The 24,533-nt window shown below is 53.9% G+C and overlaps 1 protein-coding gene across 8 annotated transcripts in view; it reads right to left on the bottom strand.

The window, feature by feature from the left end:
• Positions 1–1,441: 1,441 nt before the first annotated feature.
• LOC145337139 (disks large homolog 4) overlaps positions 1,442–24,533 on the bottom strand; it is a 263,027-nt gene continuing 239,935 nt past the window's right edge. For all 8 annotated transcript variants that reach the window (XM_080181918.1, XM_080181917.1, XM_080181919.1 and 5 more), the window contains 14 exons: positions 21,226–21,370; positions 20,204–20,342; positions 16,258–16,414; positions 14,477–14,579; positions 13,623–13,737; positions 11,423–11,599; positions 10,761–10,803; positions 8,740–8,776; positions 7,701–7,751; positions 6,716–6,817; positions 5,900–6,072; positions 4,047–4,156; positions 2,767–2,858; positions 1,442–1,578 (listed from right to left, as the gene is read on the bottom strand). In XM_080181918.1, coding sequence (XP_080038044.1) covers positions 1,472–1,578; positions 2,767–2,858; positions 4,047–4,156; positions 5,900–6,072; positions 6,716–6,817; positions 7,701–7,751; positions 8,740–8,776; positions 10,761–10,803; positions 11,423–11,599; positions 13,623–13,737; positions 14,477–14,579; positions 16,258–16,414; positions 20,204–20,342; positions 21,226–21,370 — 1,551 coding nt within the window. In that variant the 3' untranslated portion in view covers positions 1,442–1,471. The remainder of the gene's footprint in view (positions 1,579–2,766; positions 2,859–4,046; positions 4,157–5,899; positions 6,073–6,715; positions 6,818–7,700; positions 7,752–8,739; positions 8,777–10,760; positions 10,804–11,422; positions 11,600–13,622; positions 13,738–14,476; positions 14,580–16,257; positions 16,415–20,203; positions 20,343–21,225; positions 21,371–24,533) is intronic.

Here is a 24,533-nt window from a genome sequence, read left to right as displayed (position 1 = left end):
CAGACAGCGGGGTCGGTGGGGGGAAAATCTCTGGCATCCTGTTCCATCCAAGGACTGAAATGACCATTGCACTGCGTTACAGAAATATTCTGTGTTAAAGAGATCAGATTAATCCAGGGAAAAGAGCCAGGAAGTGGGTGGGGCAGGAGAGGAGTGAGCAGGAGTGGGGGCAGCGAGAAACCACTTCAGGGATTGTGAAAGCAGTGGGTTTTTTTCCACCTCAGGTAACGGGGTCGTTCTACATTGAGAGTTAAGTCAGAAATCGGGCCTAACCTCAACGAGAGGCAATCGCTCTGGAACACAAAAGATGCCGAGTGGGATTTTCCAGCCCTGCTCGCCCCAGGATCAGAAAATCCCACCCAAAGTCAACAGACCTTTGCGTGGGTCTGCCTGCCTGCTACAATTCCCGCGGCAGGTGGGACGGGAAACTTCCATCCTCGAAGGTAGGACAGAGAGAGATCCTCTCCGCTGGGCAAGGAATCAGAACAGAAATATCTCCTCAAGGAAGAGTTTCCCCACAGATTGTGAGGAGCAGCAAATTTGAAGGGATTATCCCATCTGTCCCAGGGCTGATTAGGATCTCACACCACTTTCTTCCACATCTCCATCAACCTCCGGATTGAATTAGTTTTAATGATTATTTTTTATTATTTTTTTCTCTTTTCGAGTGCAGGCAGCAATATACCAGACGATACCAGGAAAGGAATGAGAGAGTAGAGAACAGAAAGCAATATTTTAAAGTTTTTTTGTCGTTTTGTTTTCCTCCTTCTGTCTTTGCTGTGTTGTTTGATCACTTTGCATGAGTTTTTTTTAAAATAAGGAAGTTATTTACATTCAGCCGGAGATGAACCCAGGCTTCACAGACGTGACACCCCCTTCGTGCAGCGCAAGTCGGGAGGCTGATTTTTTTTTTTCTTATTATTTGTTCGTTCAAAGGTCCTTGTTATTTGCTTGCTTTACACACAAAGCATGCACAAGCAGGATTGCACAGTGCGGAAACATACAGGTCACACGCAAGGCTGCCCTCTTTTTCTTAAAAAACATTATTATTTTAAATTCTTCTGCCCATCCCCAGGAATGGAGCGAATGAAAGAACAAAAACTGTACGAGTGGGTATGTGTGTGTGTACACGCATAGGTGTGTGTTTGTGTATATGTGTGGTTATGCATAGGTTACTGCACATGCGTGTGCGTGCATGCGTTTGTGCGTATATATGCAGTGGTGAGTTATGGTGTATGCGTGTGTGTATATGTGCGTGCGTGTATGTGTAAATGTGTCTATATATGTGTGACTGTGTGCGTGCATGTACATGTGTGTATAAGGGGGGGGTGGGGGTCAGATCCTGCGAGAGGCGGTAGCAGCTGTAGAAGCTTGGGATTGGGCAGGATTAGCACGGATCAGTCGGCTCTGGTGGGGTGTGTGTGGGGGGGGGGGGGGGGAGGTGGAGGGATGGGGAGGATGGGGGTTTATCCTAGAGTCTTTCCCTGGAAGGAACCCAGATATAGGGGCCAGAATGCTCCTCGATGACGTGCTTTGACCGGATGTAGATCTCTTCGAAACTGTCACCATCCACAATGGCTGCAACAACAGAGGGAGAGAGTTAGCTTGTTTTAGATAGATGGGAAAACAGAACCCCTCCATCTTCCCAGCTTGAGATCTCCTTCCCAAGAAAAAAACCCATCAACCATAGTTTGGAAATTTCCAATTCCCCTCCCCCCAGCACATTTTAGGGGGGAGAGAGTTCCAGATCCCCTCTGTGTGAGAATGTGCTTCCTGATGTCCCTCCCCTGAATGGCCTGATTCCAATTTGAAGGTTCTGCTCTACACTTTGTTCAGTGCAATCTCTCTCCCCTCAACCTCCCCCCCCCCCCCAACCAGAGGGAATCTTTTCTCTCTTTTGACCCATGGACCCTTCAACCAAGCAAATGTGGGCTGGTCTCCATGCTCCACATTAATCCCCCATTCCAGATTCTCCCCATGGGAACGAGTCCCACATTCTCCCCCACTGCACCCCACCCCCCCTTGCAAGTGAGTCCCACGTTCACCCCCCACTCTGCCTGTGATAGTGAGTCCCACATTCTCGCCACCCAAAACCTGTAACCCCACACACTTACTATGGCTACTCCATCATTAATGTCTTGGGACACTAAGGGACAATTTTAGCATGTCCAATCCATCAAATCCAGCACAGGTTTCAGACTGAGGGGGGAAACAGGAGCACCTGGAGAAAACCCACGCAGACACAGGGAGAACGTGCAGACTGCACAGAGTCAGTGACCCAAGGCTGGAATCAAACTTGGGTCCTTGGCGCTGTGAGACAGCAGCGCTAACTCACTGTGTCACCGTGCCGCTGCCATCGAACCCGGGTCCCTGGCACTGTGAGGCAGCAGCGCTAACCCACTGTGTCACCGTGCCGCTGGGATCGAACCCGGGTCCCTGGTGCTGTGAGGCAGCAGTGCTAACCCACTGTGTCACCGTGCCGCTGGGCTTGAACCCAGGTCCCTGGCGCTGTGAGACAGCAGTGCTAACCCACTGTGTCACCGTGCCGCTGGGACTGAACCCAGGTCCCTGGCGCTGTGAGGCAGCAGCGCTAACCCACTGTGTCACCGTGCCACTCTTCAATTTTCTCTTTATTGAGAGCTGCTGTCTTGCAAAAACACCTCCATTCGGATCCCCCTGCCCGTCTGACAGAGAATCTGTCGGGGCCCATGGCTTCTGATGGAACACCAGCCTCCCCTTCCAAAAAATGTAGGTAGGGTCACACACCTGAGAAACACTCAGTGAATTCCTGTTCCAATTTCACAGCTCTCTCAAATGCCTTTCGAGCTTGTTCCTCTGTCAGCCGTTTGTTAATCTCCCTGTAAGACGAAGCACAGAGCGACTCGAAATATCCTCCATCCATTCCATCCGATTAACAGCACACAGAGCACATTTCACACACCTATCCACCCCAGACAACTGCATAATTTACACTGCCTTTCTGTTCACAACTTCCACCATCTCAAACATCCCAAAATGAGGGACGTGGGGGGGTGAGCCAGCAGGCTGGTTCCTGAGAGTTAGTGAGGAGGCAAAGGACTGGAAGTGGAGGATGTGGGAGAGAGAGGAAGCTACTGTGTAGTGGGCACATCAAAAAGCACCATTAGGAGAGACTAAATCACTGGAGTTTAGAAGAGAGGGGATCTCATAGAAACTAATAAAATTCTAACAGAGTTAGACAGGGTAGATTCGGAACGTTCCCAATGGTGGGGAGTCCAAAGATGTGTGGGTTCAGGTGATTGTCCATGCTAAATTGTCCCTTGGTGTCAGGGAGATTAGGACTGTGGGGTTACGGGGATGGGACCTGCGTGAGATTGTTATCGGTGCAGACTTGATGGGTCAAAATGCTTCCTTCTGCAGTGTACTTTCTATCATTCTGTGAATCCAAAACTAGGGGAGGGGCGGGGTCATGGTTTTAGGACTGAGGTGAGGAGGAATTTCTTCACCCAGAGAGAGGGTGGTGAATGTGTGGAATTCACTCCCACAAGTAGTAGTTGAGACCAAAACGTGAGATTTCAGGAAGAAATTACATATAGCTCTTGGGGCTAAAGGGATCAAGAGATTATGGGGTGGGGGGGGGGGGGGGAGGGGGATCAGGATAATGAATTTGATGATCAGCCATGATCGAAATGAATGGTGGAGCAGGCTCGAAGAGCCGAATGGCCTCCTCTTGCTTGTAGTTTCTGTGTTTAGTAAGAAGGTTCAGTTCTGGCCTGGAGATACTGCGTGTGGGAAAGTGAAAGGATTGGTGGGGTAACAATGGGTATGGGAGCAGACAGGGAGCAGTATGGGGCCAACAGAGGTGACAGCGGGGGTCAAACACCAAGGTTGGGGGGGGGGGGGGGGGGGATGCAAATGTGGTACACAGCAAACCATCCCCAGTGGAAGTAGAGACAGAGTCAATGTTAGCTCACAGTGGGCTGAGTGAGACATCCGATCCCAGCACAGTTCCTCCTCCCCACCTTCCCCCTCAAACTCCAATCCGGACCCGGAGAGTCAATACTCACAGGATATTTTCCAGCGATTTGGGTCTGATGAAGATGGCAATGGGATGAAGGTGAGCAGCCTGCAATCTCCGCACTGCGTTTGCCGACACATCCAAGATGCAATGCTTCCCCTGGAGGGTGGAGAGGAGACCGGCTTTAACCAAGAGCAGGGTGGGGGTGGGAGAGTTTGGGACAGACCCAGGAGGGGTAGAGGCAGAGAGAGAGAGTGGGGGGAGACAAGGGACAGACACACAGGTACCGATAGAAGATTACAGAGTAGGAGGGGAAAGGAATCGGCAAGACAAAGGCCGCAAACTATTGGAGAAACAGCCATCAATCGACAGGTTAAACAGCGAGAGAGTAACACTGGGACTGACTGAACTGTAACTGATAGATAATTCCCAATCCGCAATGTTAACACAACATTCAATTTACACCTTAATAAACAGAATCATAAAATGGTGAGAGCACGGACCGTTCAGCCCATCGTCACCTCTGTACTGGCCCTCCCCACCACAGCAGTTCACCCTGTCTCACTCCACAGCTGGTATTTTCCAGCCCCACACACCCCCAAACCGGAAAATCCCACCCGAGGTCAGCGGGCCTTTGCCCTGGTCTGTGTTCCACCCATTACAATTCCTGTGACAGGCGCTGGGATGGGGGGAGAACAAGAAAATCCCATCCCTTTGTTGTATTGCTCATTCCCCGTACAATTCCCATCCAATCTTTCGCTGAAAACCATGGATTATATCTGCACCTCCCACATTGCGCTCCTGATCCGAATAACTCGCTGCTTAGAAAAGCGTTTCTCCTTCTCACCTTCGTTTCTTTTGTTAACCCTCGTGTACTAACCAGTGATAGATCACATTGGCCACTCACCAAATATTACAAAAGGCTCGGTAATAACCAGTTTGTAGCCCTGGATTTGTACAGAGCTGGGCACTTACTTGTGTAACGCACACCACCAGCACCAGAGAGCAGCCATGGAATACTGGGCTTGTACTTAAATTCTTGGGAATGGCGAGTTGGCCCAACAAGGACAAAACCTCAGGAGCCAACGTTTCAAATCTGGACAACCCTTCACTCGTATTTGAGGAAAGATGTAGTGACATTGGAGGCAGTTCAGAGGAGGTTCACTAGATTGATTCCAGAGATGAGGGGTTTGTCATATGAAGAGAGATTGAACAGTTTCGGCCAATACTCTCTGGAATTGAGAAGAATGAGGGGAGATCAAATCGAGGTCTACAATATGATAAAAGGTTCTGGATAAAGTAGAGGTGGAAGGTCTCGGACAAGAGGTCACAGTCTGAGGATAAGGGGCAGCAAATTTAAAACAGAGTTGGAGGGGAAACTACTTCTCCCAAAGGGTTGTGAATCTGTGGGATTGCCCACCCAGTGGGTGCTGGGACAGTGAGTACATTTAAAGAGGAGTTAGACAGGTTTTTAATTGGGAATGGGGGGGGGATGAAGGGTTACGGGGAGAAGGCAGGAAAGTGGGGATGAGGAGCGTATCAGCCCGGATCGAATGGCAGAGCGGACTCAATGGGCTGAAAGGCCTCATTCTGCTCCTATGTCTTAAGAACTTATGAACTGCAGTCAAAACGTTGTCTCTATTCTCTCTCTGTGCACAGACGCTGTCAGACCTGCTGAGATTTTCCAGCGTTTTCTGTTTTGGTTTCAGATTCCGGTATCTGCAGTAATTTGCTTTTAAGGACTCACTCCTGAGGAGGAAGGGGGCGGGGTTCAGCCTCTCCTTCCTCTTCTTCACTGCTGGCAGTGGGGAGTATTCCCTGCCAACAACCCCCCCCCCGCCCAGGGTATTTGAAGCAGGAATGTGTAAAGTAACTCCCCCTTCCCCAGACTGTTGTGTTTACCTGCTCCGCCACCTCTCGCACAGATTGGACGCTGGTTCCATACAGGTGGCTGTTATACTGGCCTGCCTCGATAAACCGATGGCTCTGAATGTCTGTCTCCATCTGATCCCGAGACGCCACAAAATGATAGTCTCGCCCATCCACCTCGTAATCCCGTTTAGGTCGAGTTGTATCTGCAGAAAGAGGGTAGAATGTTTCCTGAGCACTGATGTAGGGGGAGGGGGTGAGGGAGGGAGGGCTGAGGGTGGTGCGGGAGAGGGTGGGGGGTGTGGGGAGGGGGAAGCACTAATCAAATAGCTTTAGCCACACTGTTTTACCCGTAAGCTGTACAGAGCGAGCCCACAGTCCCCAGCCCAAACAAAACATACGATGAAAGAGCAGGAGGAGGCCATTCAGCCCCTCGAGCCTGCTTCATCATTTAATAAGATCGTGGCCAATCAGAGAAGAATCTCTGATTAGATAAATAGACTCTGCTGTTTGACAGATAAATAGACTCTGTTTGCTGTTTGAAATATTATTTGCCTCTGAACTATTGGCATTCACAGTGATGCCAATAAACACTGTTTATTAATTATTAGTCAGCGACCTGAGTCTCGCTCTTTCAGGCAGAAGGAGTCGCTCCCTGATTCCGGAGCTGGCTTCGTAGCTCCAACGAAAACTGGTTCAGGGTCTGGGGCTCCAACCAGGGATAGTGGAACCTAACAGGCTCTGTCTAAAGGGGTGTCAATTTCCTGCTATCCTGGAGGCAAAATAAAACAGCAGCAGTGTCACTCCAGCTCCGCTCCGACTGCCTGGGGCTGGGGTTCACATACTCACGGGGGACACAGGATCCAAATTTGTCCGGGAATTCCGATAGCAAGTCATCGTTCACTCGGTCCTTGGTGGGCCCCAGAATGATAATCGGACGGGCGTAATGCACTACAAATAACAGAGAGAGAGAGAGAGCTTGAATTTCTCTAGCGCCTTTCACTTCCCTTAGGACCACCCAAAGCACTTCACAGCTACTGGAGAAACCTTTGGAATACAGCTGCTGTCTGGTGCACACACCAGATCACCCGATCTCGAAGATGTAGGGTGGGATTTACCACTCTCAATCATCCCCAAACTGTAAAATCCCACTCAAAGTCATCCCTCACCCCTGCTCCGATTCCCATGGTGGACGGGGCGGTAGAATTCCAGCCATTGGATGAGGGATACTCTTTGGCTTCAGGTCAGTGAAGAAAACCATAACCCTCACCCCCCCCCACCCCCCACTCATCCTCAAAATAATGTCTGTCAAATCGTTCTGTTCACAGCAGAGAGAAAATATTACACCCAGCAGAGTGACCCTCTGACAGTGCAGCACTCCTCGGCACTGACCCTCTGACAGTGCGGCGCTCCCTCGGCACTGACCCTCTGACAGTGCGGCGCTCCCTTGGCACTGACCCTCTGACAGTGCGGCGCTCCCTCGGCACTGACCCTCTGACAGTGCGGCGCTCCCTCGGCACTGACCCTCTGACAGTGCGGCGCTCCCTCGGCACTGACCCTCTGACAGTGCGGCGCTCCCTCGGCACTGACCCTCTGACAGTGCGGCGCTCCCTCGGCACTGACCCTCTGACAGTGCGGCGCTCCCTCGGCACTGACCCTCTGACAGTGCGGCGCTCCCTCGGCACTGACCCTCTGACAGTGCGGCGCTCCCTCGGCACTGACCCTCTGACAGTGGTGATCTAGTTTGTGTGTGAATCTCTGTGCTGGGTTTGAACTCACGAACTCTGGGCCCCAGCAGCTGATTATTGGGAAGCGGTTTCAGTGACTCTCTCACCTTCCATTTGGAGAACAGCCTCATAGCTCAGCACACGTTCATCACGACCCCCTGGGGAAACAGAAAGATTATCAGTAACAGTGACCAGATGCCCAGTCAGAGAGATCAGTATTAAAGGAATATCGTGAACGGGGAGGGGGGCAGAGAGAGGGACAGAGACAGAGAGAGAGAGACAAAGAGAGAGAGAGAGAGAGAGACACACACACACACACAGAGATAGAGAGAGAGAGAGATGGAAAGGATTAGGAAGGGAATTCAGAGCTTAGGAAACTCCCAGGTAGCTGAAGGCACGGCTGCCAATGGCAGAGCGATGGGAATCGTGGGCATCCTCAAGAGGCCGGAATTGGAGGAGCGCAGAGATCTCGGAGGGTTGTACGGGTTGGAGGAGGTTACAGAGATAGGGGGTGTAGGGGCTGGAGGAGTTTACAGAGATGGGGGGGTGTAAGGGCTGGAGGAGGTTACAGAGATAGGGAGGGGGAATACAGGGGGTGGAGGGTGAGTGGATTTGAGTGTGTTTATGATTTGGGAGCAGGAACACAGTGGAGGAAGAGCTGATCGTGTGTTAACCCTGTCCTCATCGTGCTGTAGATGGGGAGAGGAGATTGGGTCAGTCGGTGGAAATGTTCAAATTCTTCTTCAATCCAAAAAAACCTGTTGACCAATTGAAGTTTTTAAACTGTGACCAATAAAGTCATGTGGAGTAAACAGGTTAGAGATTACAGAAACAAGGTGGGTGGATGGAGTTAACACATAGATCCAGCATGACACCACAGAACAGGCACAAGGGGCTGAATGGTCCTCTTCTGTTCTTGTGTATCAGGGCCCAACATGGGCTGAATGGCCTCCTCCTGTTCCTGTGTGACAGGCTTGAGAGTGAATGGACTCCTGTTCCTGTACTGGGATTTACCAATCTAATATTCATTCCGCATTGGGAAGGGGCTGGTGCCTACATTCACCTATTGCTGCTGATTCTCTCAATCCAGCCAGTATCGCAGCGTTAGTGTTCAAACAGGGGCAGAGATCCCAAGTCACACCTTACCTTGTGAGCCTCCGCCGTCACCCAGACCTGGGATGTCCTGGCAGCCACACAGAAGGAAAAACAATCTTTATTTAATCGGAAGAGACTGAGTTCTGCTCACCATCATTATTTCCCGGGAATACTTGTAGAATTTAACACACGACTCAAGTGTGAACATTTTCATCCCACACAGAGGCAGGGGGGCCGCTAGGGAATCCCCCCACCCCAGCCTCTTTCATCTCCTCCTCCCACCTCACTGTCCAAACGCTCCTTCCACAGGAATGGCCAATTTAACCACCACCCCCGCCGCCCAAGTCTCTGTCCCTCGCAAAGTGGCCCCAACATCTTCCAACACAGAGAATCGACCGACCTTCAAAAAGGGGCAGTTGGATCAACACTCGGAGAGGGGGAAGTGTGTGGGGGAGTGGGACGCAACAGGTGGTTCTTTCAAAGAGGCTAGTACGGTCAGGACAGGCCCAATGGCCTCCTTCACTAAAATTCTACCAGCGGGAATCTACAGCGACAAAGAACAAAGAAAATTACAGCACAGGAACAGGCCCTTTGGCCCCTCCAAGCCTGCACCGACCATGCTGCCTGACGGAACTAAAACCCCCTACCCTTCCAGGGACCATATATCCCTCTATTCTCATCCTATTCATGGATTTGTCCAGACATGCCTTAAAACTAACTACCTTATCTGCTTCCACTACCTCCCCTGGCAGCGAGTTCCAGGCACTCACCAAGCCGCACTTGGAATATAGTGTTCAATTCTGGTCTCCACACTACCAGAAGGATGCGGAGGCTTTGCAGAGGGTACAGAAAAGATTTACCAGGATGTTGCCCCTGGTATGGAGGGCATTAGCTATGAGGAGAGGTTGGAGAAACTTGGTTTGTTCTCACTGGAGCGACGGAGGTTGAGGGGAGACCTGATAGAAATCTACAAGATTATGAGAGGCACGGACAGAGTGGATAGTCAGAAGCTTTTCCCCAGGGTGGGAGAGTCAATTACTGAGGGGGCACAGGTTTAAGGTGCAAGGGGTAAGGTTTAAAGGAGATGTACAGCCAGATTTTTTACACAGAGGGTAGTGGGTGCCTGGAACTCGCTACCGGGGGAGGGAGTGAAAGTGGATACGATAGTGACTTTTAAGGGGCAACTAGACAAATCCATGAATAGGATGGGAATAGAGGGATATGGTCCATGGAGATCAGTCGGGCAGCATGGTTGGTGCAGGCTTGGAGGGGCCGAAGGGCCTGTTCCTGTTCCTCTCCTCCCTGATACCTTTGTTCATCTTTGGACACTAAGGGGCAATTTAGCACAGCCAATCCACCTAATCTGCACATCGTTGGAGTGTGGGAGGAAACCGGAGCACCCAGAGAAACCCATGCAGACACTGGGGGGGAACATGCAGACTCCATACAGACAGTGCAGAGTCTGGGATTGAACCCAGGTCCCTGGCGCTGTGAGGCAGCAGCGCTAACCCACTGTGTCACCGTGCCGCTGGGATTGAACCCGGGTCCCTGTGAGGCAGCAGCGCTAACCCACTGTGTCACCGTGCCGCTGGGATTGAACCCGGGTCCCCGGCGCTGTGAGGCAGCAGCGCTAACCCACTGTGTCACCGTGCCGCTGGGATTGAACCCGGGTCCCTGGCGCTGTGAGACAGCAGCGCTAACCCACTGTGTCACCGTGCCGCTGGGATTGAACCCGGGTCCCTGGCGCTGTGAGGCAGCAGCGCTAACCCACTGTGTCACCATGCCGCTGGGATTGAACCCGTGTCCCTGGCGCTGTGAGGCAGCAGCGCTAACCCACTGTGTCACCGTGCCGCTGGGATTGAACCCGGGTCCCTGGCGCTGTGAGGCAGCAGCGCTAACCCACTGTGTCACCGTGCTGCTGGGATTGAACCCGGGTCCCTGGCGCTGTGAGGCAGCAGTACTAACCCACTGTGTCACCATGCCACCCATGGGCAGTGTCTCACACTCGATTCCATTTGCCCCGTCTAGCCCAGGTCACTGTATCACTCCACCTTTAACATCTCCTTACTCACCCGATCCGTCCCCTTTAACCTTGGCCACTCTTTCCTTTCAACCCTGAGAGGAAGATTAAAAGCCGTGTTAGTGAAGGGAAGGAGGTGATCTGTGTGGAGCAGCCCGAAATCCCCTGGCTCTCTACCTGCCCCACCATCTCCCACCCCTGAACCAGCAGCAACTGTGCTTCACGGATCTGTTCAACAGTCGAGGCAGATTGGCTGTAGCTGGGAGATAGGTGACTCTGCGTAACTCATCCAGGGCTCATCACATTGATATAAGACACCTCTGACAGCGCGGTGCTCCCTCAGCGCTGACCCTCTGACAGCACGGCGCTCCCTCAGCACTGACCCTCTGACAGCGCGGCGCTCCCTCAGCGCTGACCCTCTGACAGTGCGGCGCTCACTCAGCACTGACCTTCTGACAGTGCGGCGCTCCCTCAGCGCTGACCCTCTGACAGTGCGGCGCTCCCTCAGCGCTGACCCTCTGACAGTGCGGCGCTCCCTCAGCGCTGACCCTCTGACAGTGCGGCGCTCCCTCAGCGCTGACCTTCTGACAGTGCGGCGCTCCCTCAGCGCTGACCCTCTGACAGTGCGGCACTCCCCGAAGAATTATCCAGCAGTAATTGTTAGACGATATTTCGGACTGAGTTTTGCCCTACCCCCCCCCCTGTTTGCCGTACCTCCTCTTGCTGGGGATAAATCCAATTTCTTCACTCTCCCCGTCAGAGTGAACCTTTCTGGCCTGCCACCATTCCTCGTCTGAGGCATCAATTACATGTAAGATGTCCCCAAACCGGAAGCTGAGGGCTTGGCTGAGGAAGCCACAATCCTTTGTCTTGTCGTAGTCAAACAGGGCTCTGAGGAGGAACAGGAGGGAGAGAGAGAGAGTTAGGGTAGAAGGACAGAGAAGCAGTTGTTTATTTATTAGTGTCACAAGTAGGCTTACATTAACACTGCAATGAAGTTACTGTGAAAATCCCCTAGTTGCCACACTCCGGTGCCTGTTCGGGTGACAGGGAGAATTTAGCATGGCCAATGCACCCTAACCAGCACGTGTTTCAGACTGCGGGAGGAAACCGGAGCACCTGGAGGAAACCCTCGCAAACACGGGGAGAATGTGCAGACTCTGCACAGACACTGACGCGAGCCAGGAATCGACCCCGGGTCCCTGGCGCTGTGTGGCAGCAGTTTTCACCTTGATTAGTGACCCAGTGACTCCAACTAGTTAGAGTAAGAAATCTCACAACACCAGGTTAAAGTCCAACAGGTGTATTTGGTAGCAAAAGCCACTAGCTTTCGGCACACTGGCTGCTCCTTCATCAGGTGAGTGGGAGTTCTATTCACAAACAGGGTATATAAAGGGTATATAAAGACACAAACTCAATTTACAAAATAATGATTGGAATGCGATTCTTTACAGCTAATCAAGTCTTAAAGGTGTAGACAATGGGAGCGGACAGAGCATTAAACACAGGTTAAAGAGATGTGTACAGTAAGTGAGATTTTACAAGCCCAAGCAAGTCGTGGGGGTTACAGATAGTGTGACATGAACCCAAGATCTCAGTTGAGACCGTCCTCATGTGTGCGGAACTTGGCTATCAGTTTCTGCTCAGCGACTCTGCGCTGTCGTGTGTCACGAAGGACACCTTGGAGAACGCTTACCCAAAGATCAGAGACCGAACGCTCGTGAACTCTACAACAGATGAATGAACAACGTTGTCTACCTAATACGCTGCAGGAAAGAATGTCCCGAAGCATGGTACAGTGGGCAGACCATGCAGACACTACAACAACAGATGAATGAACGCTGCTCGACAATCACCAGGCAAGACTGTTCTCTCCCTGTTGGTGAACACTTCAGCAGTCATGGGCATTCGGTCTCTGATCTTCGGGTAAGCGTTCTCCAAGGTGGCCTTCACGACACACGACAACGCAGAGTTGCTGAGCAGAGACTGATAGCCAAGTTCCGCACACATGAGGACGGTCTCAACCGGGATCTTGGGTTCATGTCACACTATCTGTAACCCCCGTGACATGCCTGGGCTTGTAACATCTCACTTACTCTCCTGTCTGGAGACAATACACATCTCTTTAACCTGTGCTTAATGCTCTCTCCACTCACATGGTCTGAATCTTTGAGATTTGATCATGTGTAAAGACTCACATTCCAATCATTATTTTGTAAATTGAGTTTGTGTCTTTATATGCCCTGTTTGTGAACAGAACTCCCACTTACCTGACGAAGGGGCAGCATTCCGAAAGCTAGTGGCTTTTGCTACCAAATAAACCTGTTGGACTTAAACCTGGCATTGTGAGACTTCTCACTGTGTTTACCCCAGTCCAACGCCAGCATCTCCACGTCCGACCAGTTACCCAGGGAATGAGATAAGGAACCAGAGCAAGAGATGTGAAGGATTTTATTTAAACGCAGCGAGTTGTGGTGATCTGGAAGGCGCTGCCTGAAAGGGCAGCGGAAGCAGATTTGACAGGAACTTTCCAAAAGGAAGAGGTTAAAAGTTGACAAGGAGAAAATTGTGGGATTGTGAGGTTAGAATTACAGAACTGGGACTAATTGGGACGAGTAATCATGCATTGGGCACATTGACCTTTTAGTGTGCTGAGTGAGTCTGCCATTCTATGATTATCAGAGTTAGAGACAGAGGGAGGATTACACTTGCCCCAAGAGTGAAAATCCCACCCCAGGGTGGACGGACCTGTACACAGTCCGCCAGATTTTCTCTCCCACCTGCTACAATCCCTATGGCAGGCGCGATGGATGGGAACATCCCACCCAGATTCTCGAGGCCGGGGAATGAGGATGTGTGGGAAGGTCGGAGATGTCACCTGTCACCGGTTGTTTTATTCGCTGTCCAAGTTTACCTGATGTAAAAGACTCGTTTGTGGTTACTCCTCAGGGAGCTGGTTCCAGACCCGATGCTACTGTTCATTAACTGCTCCCGCAGGTCATGAATTTTTGCTTCAAAGCGACTGTATTCTGTGGAGAAAGAGAAAATAGACTCAGAAAACAACCGGTGTCCAGGGACAAGGGAACTCCTGCATTTCCATAGCACCCTCTACCTCCCCACAATGTTCCCAAACGCTTTAGAGCACTCCCTGATCCTCTGACAGTGCGACACTGCCTCAGCACTGACCCTCTGACAGTGCAGCCCTCCCTCAGCACTGACCCTCTGACAGTGTGACACTGCCTCAGCACTGACCCTCTGACAGTGCGGCCCTCCCTCAGCGCTGACCCTCTGACAGTGCGGCGCTCCCTCGGCACCGACCCTCTGACAGTGCGGCGCTCCCTCGGCACCGACCCTCTGATAGTGCGGCGCTCCCTCGGCACCGACCCTCTGACAGTGCGGCGCTCCCTCGGCACCGACCCTCTGACAGTGCGGCGCTCCCTCGGCACCGACCCTCTGACAGTGCGGCGCTCCCTCGGCACCGACCCTCTGATAGTGCGGCGCTCCCTCGGCACCGACCCTCTGACAGTGCGGCGCTCCCTCGGCACCGACCCTCTGACAGAGCGGCGCTCCCTCAGCACCGACCCTCTGACAGTGCGGCGCTCCCTCAGCACTGACCCTCTGACAGTGCGGCATTCCCTCAGCACTGACTCTGAGTGTGTGCTCGTCTCTCCCTCTGGGTTTTGAATTGAACTGAAGGTGCTCTGGTTAGCTGTGAGAGAGTGTGTGTGATTGTAAACGCGGCCGGTCTCTCAGGCCTCAGTGTCCTACCTTCGGGTTTATACTGGGCGATTATTGTGACTGTTTGTCCAGCATTCTTCAGCGCTGCAGCTGCCTGCTCATGTGTGGCGTTCCGTAAATCCACTCCGTTTACCTGAGCAGGTGAGAGAAATAAAACAGTGCCCAGGCGTCTGAGAACATCCCTCCTCACCTTTACACCACTTTAACAGAGGAACAGAAGGAGACTATTCGGCCCTTCAAACCTGTTCCACTAGTCGTTGCATTGGTGGTTAGCACTGCTGCCTCGCAGCGCCAGGAACTCAAGGTTGATTCCCAGCCTCAGGTCACTGTCTGTGTGGAGTTTGCACGTTCTCCCAGTGTCTGCATGAGTTTCCTCCCGCAGTCCAAAGATGTGCAGGTTATGGGGAGTAGCCATGCTAAATTACCCCTTAGTGTCCAAAGATGTGCAGGTTGGGTGGATTGGGCTGTGCTAAATTCTCCCTCAGTGTTACCCAAACAGGCGCCGGAGTGTGGCGACTGGGGGATTTTCACAGCAACTTCATTGCAGTGTTAATGTAAGTCTTACCTGTGACACTAATAAATCAGCTTTAAAACCATTCAATGAGATCCTGCTTGCTGTGTATTTTAACACTGTTCTCCCACTCCCACCTCCGTTACTCATAATCCCTCCCGCTCCCCTTCCCCTCCTAACAGAAGTCGATAAATCTCAGTTAGATTTTTTCACTGGTCCTCCAGCCTCAGTAATTTTACTGGGAGTGGGGTAGAGGGAGAAGGAGGTTCCCACTCCCCTCCACGCGAGGAATTCTTCCCCGACATTCCCCGCCTAAACGGCCTGACTGGAAGCGGAAGGTTCTGGAAGAACTCAGGGGGTCTGGCAGCATCAGTGGAGAGAGAATCGAGCTAACGTTTCAAGTCTGGATGACCCATCGCCAACCCAGCTGGTGCTCTAAGCGCGGTCCCACCAGACATTCACAGAATCATAGAACCTCGACAGTGCAGAAGGAGGCCATTCGGCCCATCGAGACTGCACTGACCACAAAACCCACTGAGGCCCTATTCCCGTAAACTCACATATTTACCCTGCTAATCCCCCTGACACTAGGGGCAATTTAGCACGGCCTGATGTCCCTTAACCAGCACGTCTTTCAGACTGTGGGAGGAAACCGGAGCACCCGGAGGAAACCCACGCAGACACAGGGAGAATGTGCAGACTCCACACAGACAGTGACCCAAGCTGGGATTTGAACCCGGGTCCCTGGCGCTGTGAGGCAGCAGCGCTAACCCACTGTGTCACCGTGCCGCTGGGACTGAACGCGAGTCCCTGGCGCTATGAGGCAGCAGCGCTAACCCACTGTGTCACCGCGCTGCTGGGATTGAACCCGGATCCCTGTGAGGCAGCAGCGCTAACCCACTGTGTCACCGTGCCGCTGGGATTGAACCCGGGTCCCTGACGCTGTGAGGCAGCAGCGCTAACCCACTGTGTCACCGTGAAGCCCGTATGAATATGTGAACAATTAAACATTCCTACAACTCAGAATGAAATGTTGGGCAGTGTATTAAATGATATTGAACCTTATTCGGGGGAGGGGGTTGGGGGGTGACGGTCAGTGAATAAACTCGGTTTTAATCTTGTGGCTAACTGGGAAGAAGGAATGTCACTCAGTCTGCCAACTCACATCGCCCACAACTGCAGCGGTTCAAGAAGGCAGCTCACCACCACCTTCCCAATGACCTGGCCTGGCCAGCGACGTCCACATCCTGTGAATAAATAAAACTGAAGCTGGAGTTGGAACGGTGCCCTCCCATCTTACCGAGAGAATCTGGTCTCCTTTTCTCAGCTCGCCACTGAGGTCTGCTGGACCTCCAGCCAGGATGAAGGAGATGAAGATACCTTCTCCATCTTCACCACCCACGATGTTAAATCCCAGTCCCGTAGATCCCCGATGAATGATCACTCTCCGCGGCTCCCTGCGGGAAAGAATTGAGGGAATGTCAGTCAGAGCAGCGACATAGTGTAGGAAGGTGTACTGGATCACCCAGCAAGACACAGGCTCAAACAAGAACAAGGAGTCCCAATTAACTGTGTCCGTGTTTATGTCCTGTCACCGTGTGGGGGAATCAAGACCCCCATCCCATCACCGTGTGGGGGGGATCGTAGCACCGCCCCCCCCCCCCCCCCCCCCCCCGGGGTGGGGGGAATCGCAGACCCCGATCCCGTCACCACGTGGGGGAATCACAGACCCCCCCTCCGTCCCATCACCGTGTTGGGGGGGAAATCGCAGACCCCGATCCCGTCGCCATGTGGGGGAATCACAGAGCCCCCCCGTCCCATCACCGTGTGGGGAAATCACAGACCCCTCGTCCTGTCACCGTGTGGGGGAATCGCAGACCCCCGTCCTGTCACCGTGTGGGGGAATCGCAGACCCCCGTCCTGTCACCGTGTGGGGGAATCGCAGACCCCCGTCCTGTCACCGTGTGGGGGAATCGCAGACCCCCGTCCTGTCACCGTGTGGGGGAATCGCAGACCCCCGTCCTGTCACCGTGTGGGGGAATCGCAGACCCCCGTCCTGTCACCGTGTGGGGGAATCGCAGACCCCCGTCCTGTCACCGTGTGGGGGAATCGCAGACCCCCGTCCTGTCACCGTGTGGGGGAATCGCAGACCCCCGTCCTGTCACCGTGTGGGGGAATCGCAGACCCCCGTCCTGTCACCGTGTGGGGGAATCGCAGACCCCCGTCCTGTCACCGTGTGGGGGAATCGCAGACCCCCGTCCTGTCACCGTGTGGGGGAATCGCAGACCCCCATCCTGTCACCGTGTGGGGGAATCGCAGACCCCCATCCTGTCACCATGTGGGGGGAATCACAGAGCCCCCCCGTCCCATCACCGTGTGGGGAAATCACAGACCCCCGTCCTGTCACCGTGTGGGGGAATCGCAGACCCCCATCCTGTCACCGTGTGGGGGAATCGCAGACCCCCATCCTGTCACCATGTGGGGGGAATCACAGAGCCCCCCCGTCCCATCACCGTGTGGGGAAATCACAGACCCCCGTCCCATCACCGTGTGGGGGAATCACAGACCCCTGTCCTGTCACCATGTGGAGGAATCACAGACCCCCGTCCTGTCACCATGTGGGAGTGATCGCAGACCCCCGTCCCGTCACCGTGTGGAGGAATCGCAGACCCCCGTCCCGTCACCGTGTGGGAGTGATCGCAGACCCCCGTCCTGTCACCGTGTGGAGGAATCGCAGACCCCCGTCCCGTCACCGTGTGGGAGTGATCGCAGACCCCCGTCCTGTCACCGTGTGGGAGTGATCGCAGACCCCCGTCCCGTCACCGTGTGGGAGTGATCGCAGACCCCCGTCCCGTCACCGTGTGGGAGTGATCGCAGACCCCCGTCCCGTCACCGTGTGGGGGAATCGCAGACCCCCGTCCCGTCACCGTGTGGGGGAATCGCAGACCCCCGTCCCGTCACCGTGTGGGGGAATCGCAGACCCCCGTCCCATCACCGTGTGGAGGAATCGCAGACCCCCGTCCTGTCACCATGTGGAGGAATCACAGACCCCCGTCCCGTCACCGTGTGGAGGAATCACAGACCCCCGTCCCGTCACCGTGTGGGGGAATCGCAGACCCCCGTCCCATCACCGTGTGGAGGAATCGCAGACCCCCGTCCTGTCACCATGTGGAGGAATCACAGACCCCCGTCCCGTCACCGTGTGGAGGAATCACAGACCCCCGTCCCGTCACCGTGTGGGGGAATCGCAGACCCCCGTCCTGTCACCATGTGGAGGAATCACAGACCCCCGTCCCGTCACCGTGTGGGGGAATCACAGACCCTCGTCCCGTCACCGTGTGGAGGAATCACAGACCCTCGTCCCGTCACCGTGTGGGAGTGATCGCAGACCCCCGTCCCGTCACCGTGTGGGAGTGATCGCAGACCCCCGTCCCGTCACCGTGTGGGAGTGATCGCAGACCCCCGTCCCGTCACCGTGTGGGAGTGATCGCAGACCCCCGTCCCGTCACCGTGTGGGAGTGATCGCAGACCCCCGTCCCGTCACCGTGTGGAGGAATCACAGACCCCCGTCCCGTCACCGTGTGGGGGAATCGCAGACCCCCGTCCTGTCACCGTGTGGGAGTGATCGCAGACCCCCGTCCTGTCACCATGTGGGGGAATCACAGACCCCTGTCCCGTCACCGTGTGGAGGAATCACAGACCCCTGTCCCGTCACCGTGTGGGAGTGATCGCAGACCCCCGTCCCGTCACCATGTGGAGGAATCACAGACCCTCGTCCCGTCACCGTGTGGGGGAATCGCAGACCCCCGTCCCGTCACCATGTGGAGGAATCACAGACCCTCGTCCCGTCACCGTGTGGGAGTGATCGCAGACCCCCGTCCCGTCACCATGTGGAGGAATCACAGACCCCTGTCCTGTCACCATGTGGAGGAATCACAGACCCCCGTCCTGTCACCATGTGGGAGTGATCGCAGACCCCCGTCCCGTCACCGTGTGGAGGAATCGCAGACCCCCGTCCCGTCACCGTGTGGGGAGATCGCAGACCCCCGTCCTGTCACCGTGTGGAGGAATCGCAGACCCCCGTCCCGTCACCGTGTGGGAGTGATCGCAGACCCCCGTCCCGTCACCGTGTGGGGGAATCGCAGACCCCCGTCCTGTCACCGTGTGGGGAGATCGCAGACCCCCGTCCCGTCACCGTGTGGGGGAATCACAGACCCCCGTCCCGTCACCGTGTGGAGGAATCACAGACCCCCGTCCTGTCACCGTGTGGGGAGATCGCAGACCCCCGTCCCGTCACCATGTGGAGGAATCACAGACCCCCGTCCTGTCACCATGTGGAGGAATCACAGACCCCCGTCCCGTCACCGTGTGGAGGAATCACAGACCCCCGTCCTGTCACCGTGTGGGGAGATCGCAGACCCCCGTCCCGTCACCGTGTGGGGAGATCGCAGACCCCCGTCCCGTCACCATGTGGAGGAATCACAGACCCCCGTCCTGTCACCATGTGGAGGAATCACAGACCCCCGTCCTGTCACCATGTGGAGGAATCACAGACCCCCGTCCTGTCACCGTGTGGGGAGATCGCAGACCCCCGTCCCGTCACCATGTGGAGGAATCACAGACCCTCGTCCTGTCACCATGTGGAGGAATCACAGACCCCCGTCCTGTCACTGTGTGGGGAGATCGCAGACCCCCGTCCTGTCACCATGTGGAGGAATCACAGACCCCCGTCCTGTCACTGTGTGGGGAGATCGCAGACCCCCGTCCTGTCACCATGTGGAGGAATCACAGACCCCCATCCTGTCACCATGTGGAGGAATCACAGACCCCCGTCCTGTCACCGTGTGGGGAGATCGCAGACCCCCATCCCGTCACCGTGTGGAGGAATCGCAGACCCCCGTCCTGTCACCATGTGGAGGAATCGCAGACCCCCATCCTGTCACTGTGTGGAGGAATCACAGACCCCCGTCCCGTCACCGTGTGGAGGAATCACAGACCCCCGTCCCGTCACCGTGTGGGGAGATCGCAGACCCCCGTCCTGTCACCATGTGGAGGAATCACAGACCCCCGTCCTGTCACTGTGTGGGGAGATCGCAGACCCCCGTCCTGTCACCATGTGGAGGAATCACAGACCCAGGCTTCTCCAGGATATGGACAACGGACAGATATTAGACAGTACCCAAGGGACATGCACACACTGGGGAAAAGGACAGACAGAGACTCGAACGAAGGGAAAATTGGTTCACCTGGGAATGTCATCCTCTCCCATCAGTCCTTTGGGAATCGGGGAATATCTGCGTGGAGAGGTAGGAGTGAGAGTCTGCGTGTAGTCTGTAGCCAGGTAGTTGGAATGGCCCATCTCACTGTCCAGGTGCTGTGAATAAGCTGCATAATTCACAACAGTTAGCAGGTCCCATAACAAGACTGGGATGCAGGGGTTCACAATTTTCATAGCTTCCCTGCATAACTATTTAAACTTTCAGTCTTACACAGAAATATTGAGACACATTAACAAGCAAAGGAGTGACAGACCAACAGAAACATGATTGCATAAAATGTGGAGCATTCCATGAGAGGAATGGGAGGAGGCCATTCAGCCCCTTGAACCTGTTCTACCATTCAATGAGATAATGATTGATCTGTACCTTGATCCATCCAGCCTTCCCTCACCATGAACCCTCACCTAAGGAGCATCCAGCAATCTCAGTTTTCAAATTTCCACCTGAAGCACCCAGCCTCAGCAGCACTGGAGAGGACAGAGTTCCAGGTTCCCAATTGCCTCTGTGTGAGGATCCTGATGTATCCATCAAACATCTCAAACCCCTTCATTATATTGCCCCACCTCCCACATAACTGATTACACTCAAGGGATACAAGCAACCTGGTACACTGCCCCCATCAGACACTCCCAGGACAGGTACAGCACGGGGTTAGATACAGAGTAAAGCTCCCTCTACACTGTCCCCCATCAAACACTCCCAGGACAGGTACAGCACGGGGTTAGATACAGAGTAAAGCTCCCTCTACACTGTCCCCCCATCAAACACTCCCAGGACAGGTACAGCACGGGGTTAGATACAGAGTAAAGCTTCCTCTACACTGTCCCCCATCAAACACTCCCAGGACAGGTACAGCACGGGGTTAGATACAGAGTAAAGCTTCCTCTACACTGTCCCCCATCAAACACTCCTGGATGATACACAGGGACTTGTGGGAGTGTCTTTGCGAAAGGGAGGGCGAGAGGTTTTTCAGATTGCCACTGGCTTACAGGTGGTGATGTCTGGCGGTGCGTATGTGTCGTTGATATAGAGACTGGTGGGTTTGGCGATTTTCAGATACACGACATCTGAGGTGTTCTTCAAAGCTGCCACTGCGTCTTCATGCATCACATCCTCCAGCCCAACGTTATTCACCTGCATGGAGAAACAGACCATGAACCCCTGCCAGTCCTATCAAGATGTGGGTATGCCGGCGTTGGACTGGCGTATACACAGTAAAAAGTCTGACAACACCAGGTTTTAGTCCAACCGATTTATTTGATAATAGACTCACAAGCTTTCGAGGTTTCCCTCTTTGTCAGGCACAGCGGGAATCTCTCTATGTTGCTGAGGGCAGTGTATGGTCCCCCTGTCCAAACCATAGATTCTGGAATCATTGAATCCCTGCACTGCAGAAGGAGACCATTTGGCCCATCGAGCCTGCACCAACCTCACACTATCTCCGTAACCCCACATATTTACCCTTTTGATCCCCTAAGGGGCAACTTAGCATGGCCAATTCCCCTAACCCACACATCTTTGGACACTAAGGGGCAATTTAGCATGGCCAAACCACCTAACCTGCACATCTTTTGGACTGTGGGAGGAAACCAGAGCACCTGGAGGAAACCCACGCAAACACGGGGAGAACGTGTAAACTCCACACAGACGTGACTCAAGCTGGGATTGAACCCGGGTCCCTGGCGCTGTGAGGCAGCAGTGCTAACCCACTGTGTCACTGGGATTGAACCCGGGTCCCTGGCGCTGTGAGGCAGCAGTGCTAAACCACTGTGTCACCGTGCTGCTGGGATTGAACCTGGGTCCCTGGTGCTGTGAGGCAGCAGCGCTAACCCACTGTGTCACCGTGCTGCTAGGATTGAACCCGGGTCTCTGGCGCTGTGAGGCAGCCACGCTAACCCACTGTGTCACCGTGCCGCTGGGATTGAACCCTGGTCCCTGGTGCTGTGAGGCAGCAGCGCTAACCCACTGTGTCACTGTGCTGCTGGGATTGAACCCGGGTCCCTGGCGCTGTGAGGCAGCAGCGCTAACCCACTGTGTCATCGTGCTGCTAGGATTGAACCCGGGTCTCTGGTGCTGTGAGACAGCAGCGCTAACCCACTGTGTCACCGTGCCGCTGGGATTGAACCCGGGTCCCTGGTGCTGTGAGGCAGCAGCGCTAACCCACTGTGTCACCGTGCCGCTGGGATTGAACCCGGGTCCCTGGCGCTGAGAGGCAGCAGCGCTAACTCACTGTGTCACCATGCCGCCCTAATCACGTCATCAATCATTTTTACCAATTAATATCAATGCTCTCTCAGTAAACATGCGGAATATAAGCACTGTGTAAATAGTTACTGTCACACACAGGCAGATAGAGTGTGAGGGTCATTTTGTAACAAGTGTTACAATGTTTTACAGCAGTGGGTCAAACAGTATTTGACCCCAAGCTACATAAGGTGATATTCGGACAGATGACCATAACCTCTGGTCAAAGAGGTCAGTTTTAAAAGAGGTGAAAGAGAGAGGATGGAGAGAGTTAGGGAGGGGATTCCAGAGCTTCAGGCCCCCCAAGGCAGCTGAAGGTATGGCAGCCAATGGTGGAGCGATGGAAATTGGAGGATGCTCAAGAGGCTGGAATTGGAGGAACACGGAGATCTCGGAGGGATGTGGGGGTTGGAGGAGGTCACAGAGATAGGGAGGGGGTGTCAGAGCTGGAGGGGAGGGGTGTTGGGACAGAAAGGGGTTATGAGATAGAGTGGGGTGGAGGGGCTGGAGGAGGTTACAGAGATAGGGAGAGGGTGTAGGGGCTGGAGAAGGTTACAGAGATAGGGAGGGGTGTAGGGGCTGGAGGAGGTTACAGAGATAGGGAGGGGGTGTAGGGGCTGGAGGAGGTTACAGAGATAGGGAGAGGGTGTAGGGGCTGGAGGAGGTTACAGAGATAGGGAGAGGGTGTAGGGGCTGGAGGAGGTTATAGAGATAGGGAGGGGGTGTAGGGGCTGGAGGAGGTTACAGAGATAGGGAGAGGGTGTATGGGCTGGAGGAGGTTACAGAGATAGGGAGGGGGTGTAGGGGCTGGAGGAGGTTACAGAGATAGGGAGGGGGTGTAGGGGCTGCGGGGGGGGGGGGGGGGGGAGGGGTTGGTGGTGGTTTGTTGGAGATCCTCAGCCCAGGGGCTGATGGGTTACTGATATCAGTGTGAGTTAGGTGTACAAAATTGACAGACCAGTAACCAGGGGGTACAGATTTAAGGGGCAGGAGATTTCGAGGGGATTTGAGGGGAAACTTTGGGTGTCTAGAACTCGCTGCCGGAAAGGGGGGTAGAGGCAGGATCTCCCACAACATTGAAGAATGATTTAGATGAGAACTTGAAATGCTGGGGCTACGGAGTGAGTGCTGGAAAATGGGATTAGAATGAGTGCTTGATGGCCAGCACACTCACAATGGGCCAAGGGCCTCTTTCTGTGCTAGAAAATTCCACAAATGTATGAGTTAGCTCATGGGTAGCAGAGGAATTCTGGCAGTTCATTTGGAAGGATGGGGGGTGGGTGGAATCTTACTGAAACTTACAGGATACTGCGAGGCCTGGATAGAGTGGACGTGGAGAGGATGTTTCGACTAGTGGGAAAAACTAGAACTAGAGGGGACAACCTCAGGGTAAAGGGACGATCCTTTAAAACAGAGATGAGGAGGGATTTCTTCAGCCAGAAAGTGGGGAATGTGTGGAACTCTTTGCCGCAGAGGAGGCCAGATCATTGAGTGTCTTTAAGACAGAGATAGATAGGTTCTTGATTAATAAGGGGATCAGGGGTTATGGGGAAAAGACAGGAGAATGGGGGTGAGACTAATATCAGCCATGATTGAACAGTGGAGCAGACTCGATGGGCTGAGTGGCCTCATTCTGCTCCTGTGCCTGATGGTCTTACAGCAGACCTCAAGTTCACAGAGGGTGGAAGGTGAAAGGTCGATCTGGAATGTGTTGAGTCAAGCGTGGATGGAACAAAGGTATTGATGATGGTTACAGCAACAGTGCTGCAATGTTATGGAGGTGGAGATGGACTCACTGTGGAATGTGTACATCCTGAGATGGACGTCTCAGCGTCAGAGCCAGACTGTGGTAACAGAGCCAGTACCCGGGATGAAGGCATCAACCTTCCCACGTTTTAGTTGGACGGAACTTCTTTTCTTCTATTCATTCATGGGACACGGGCATCGCTGGCTGGACCAGCATTTACTACCCCTCCCTAGTTGCCCCTTGAGAAGGTGCTGGTGGGCTGCCTTCTTGAGCGGTTGATACAATTGAGTGTCTCGCTCCGTCATT

The sequence above is a fragment of the Carcharhinus amblyrhynchos genome, unplaced genomic scaffold (genome assembly GCF_965287045.1).
Source record: "Carcharhinus amblyrhynchos unplaced genomic scaffold, sCarAmb.v2.hapA scaffold_43, whole genome shotgun sequence".
NCBI classification, from domain to species: Eukaryota; Metazoa; Chordata; class Chondrichthyes; order Carcharhiniformes; family Carcharhinidae; genus Carcharhinus; species Carcharhinus amblyrhynchos.
This window is presented reverse-complemented; position numbering and strand designations above follow the sequence as displayed.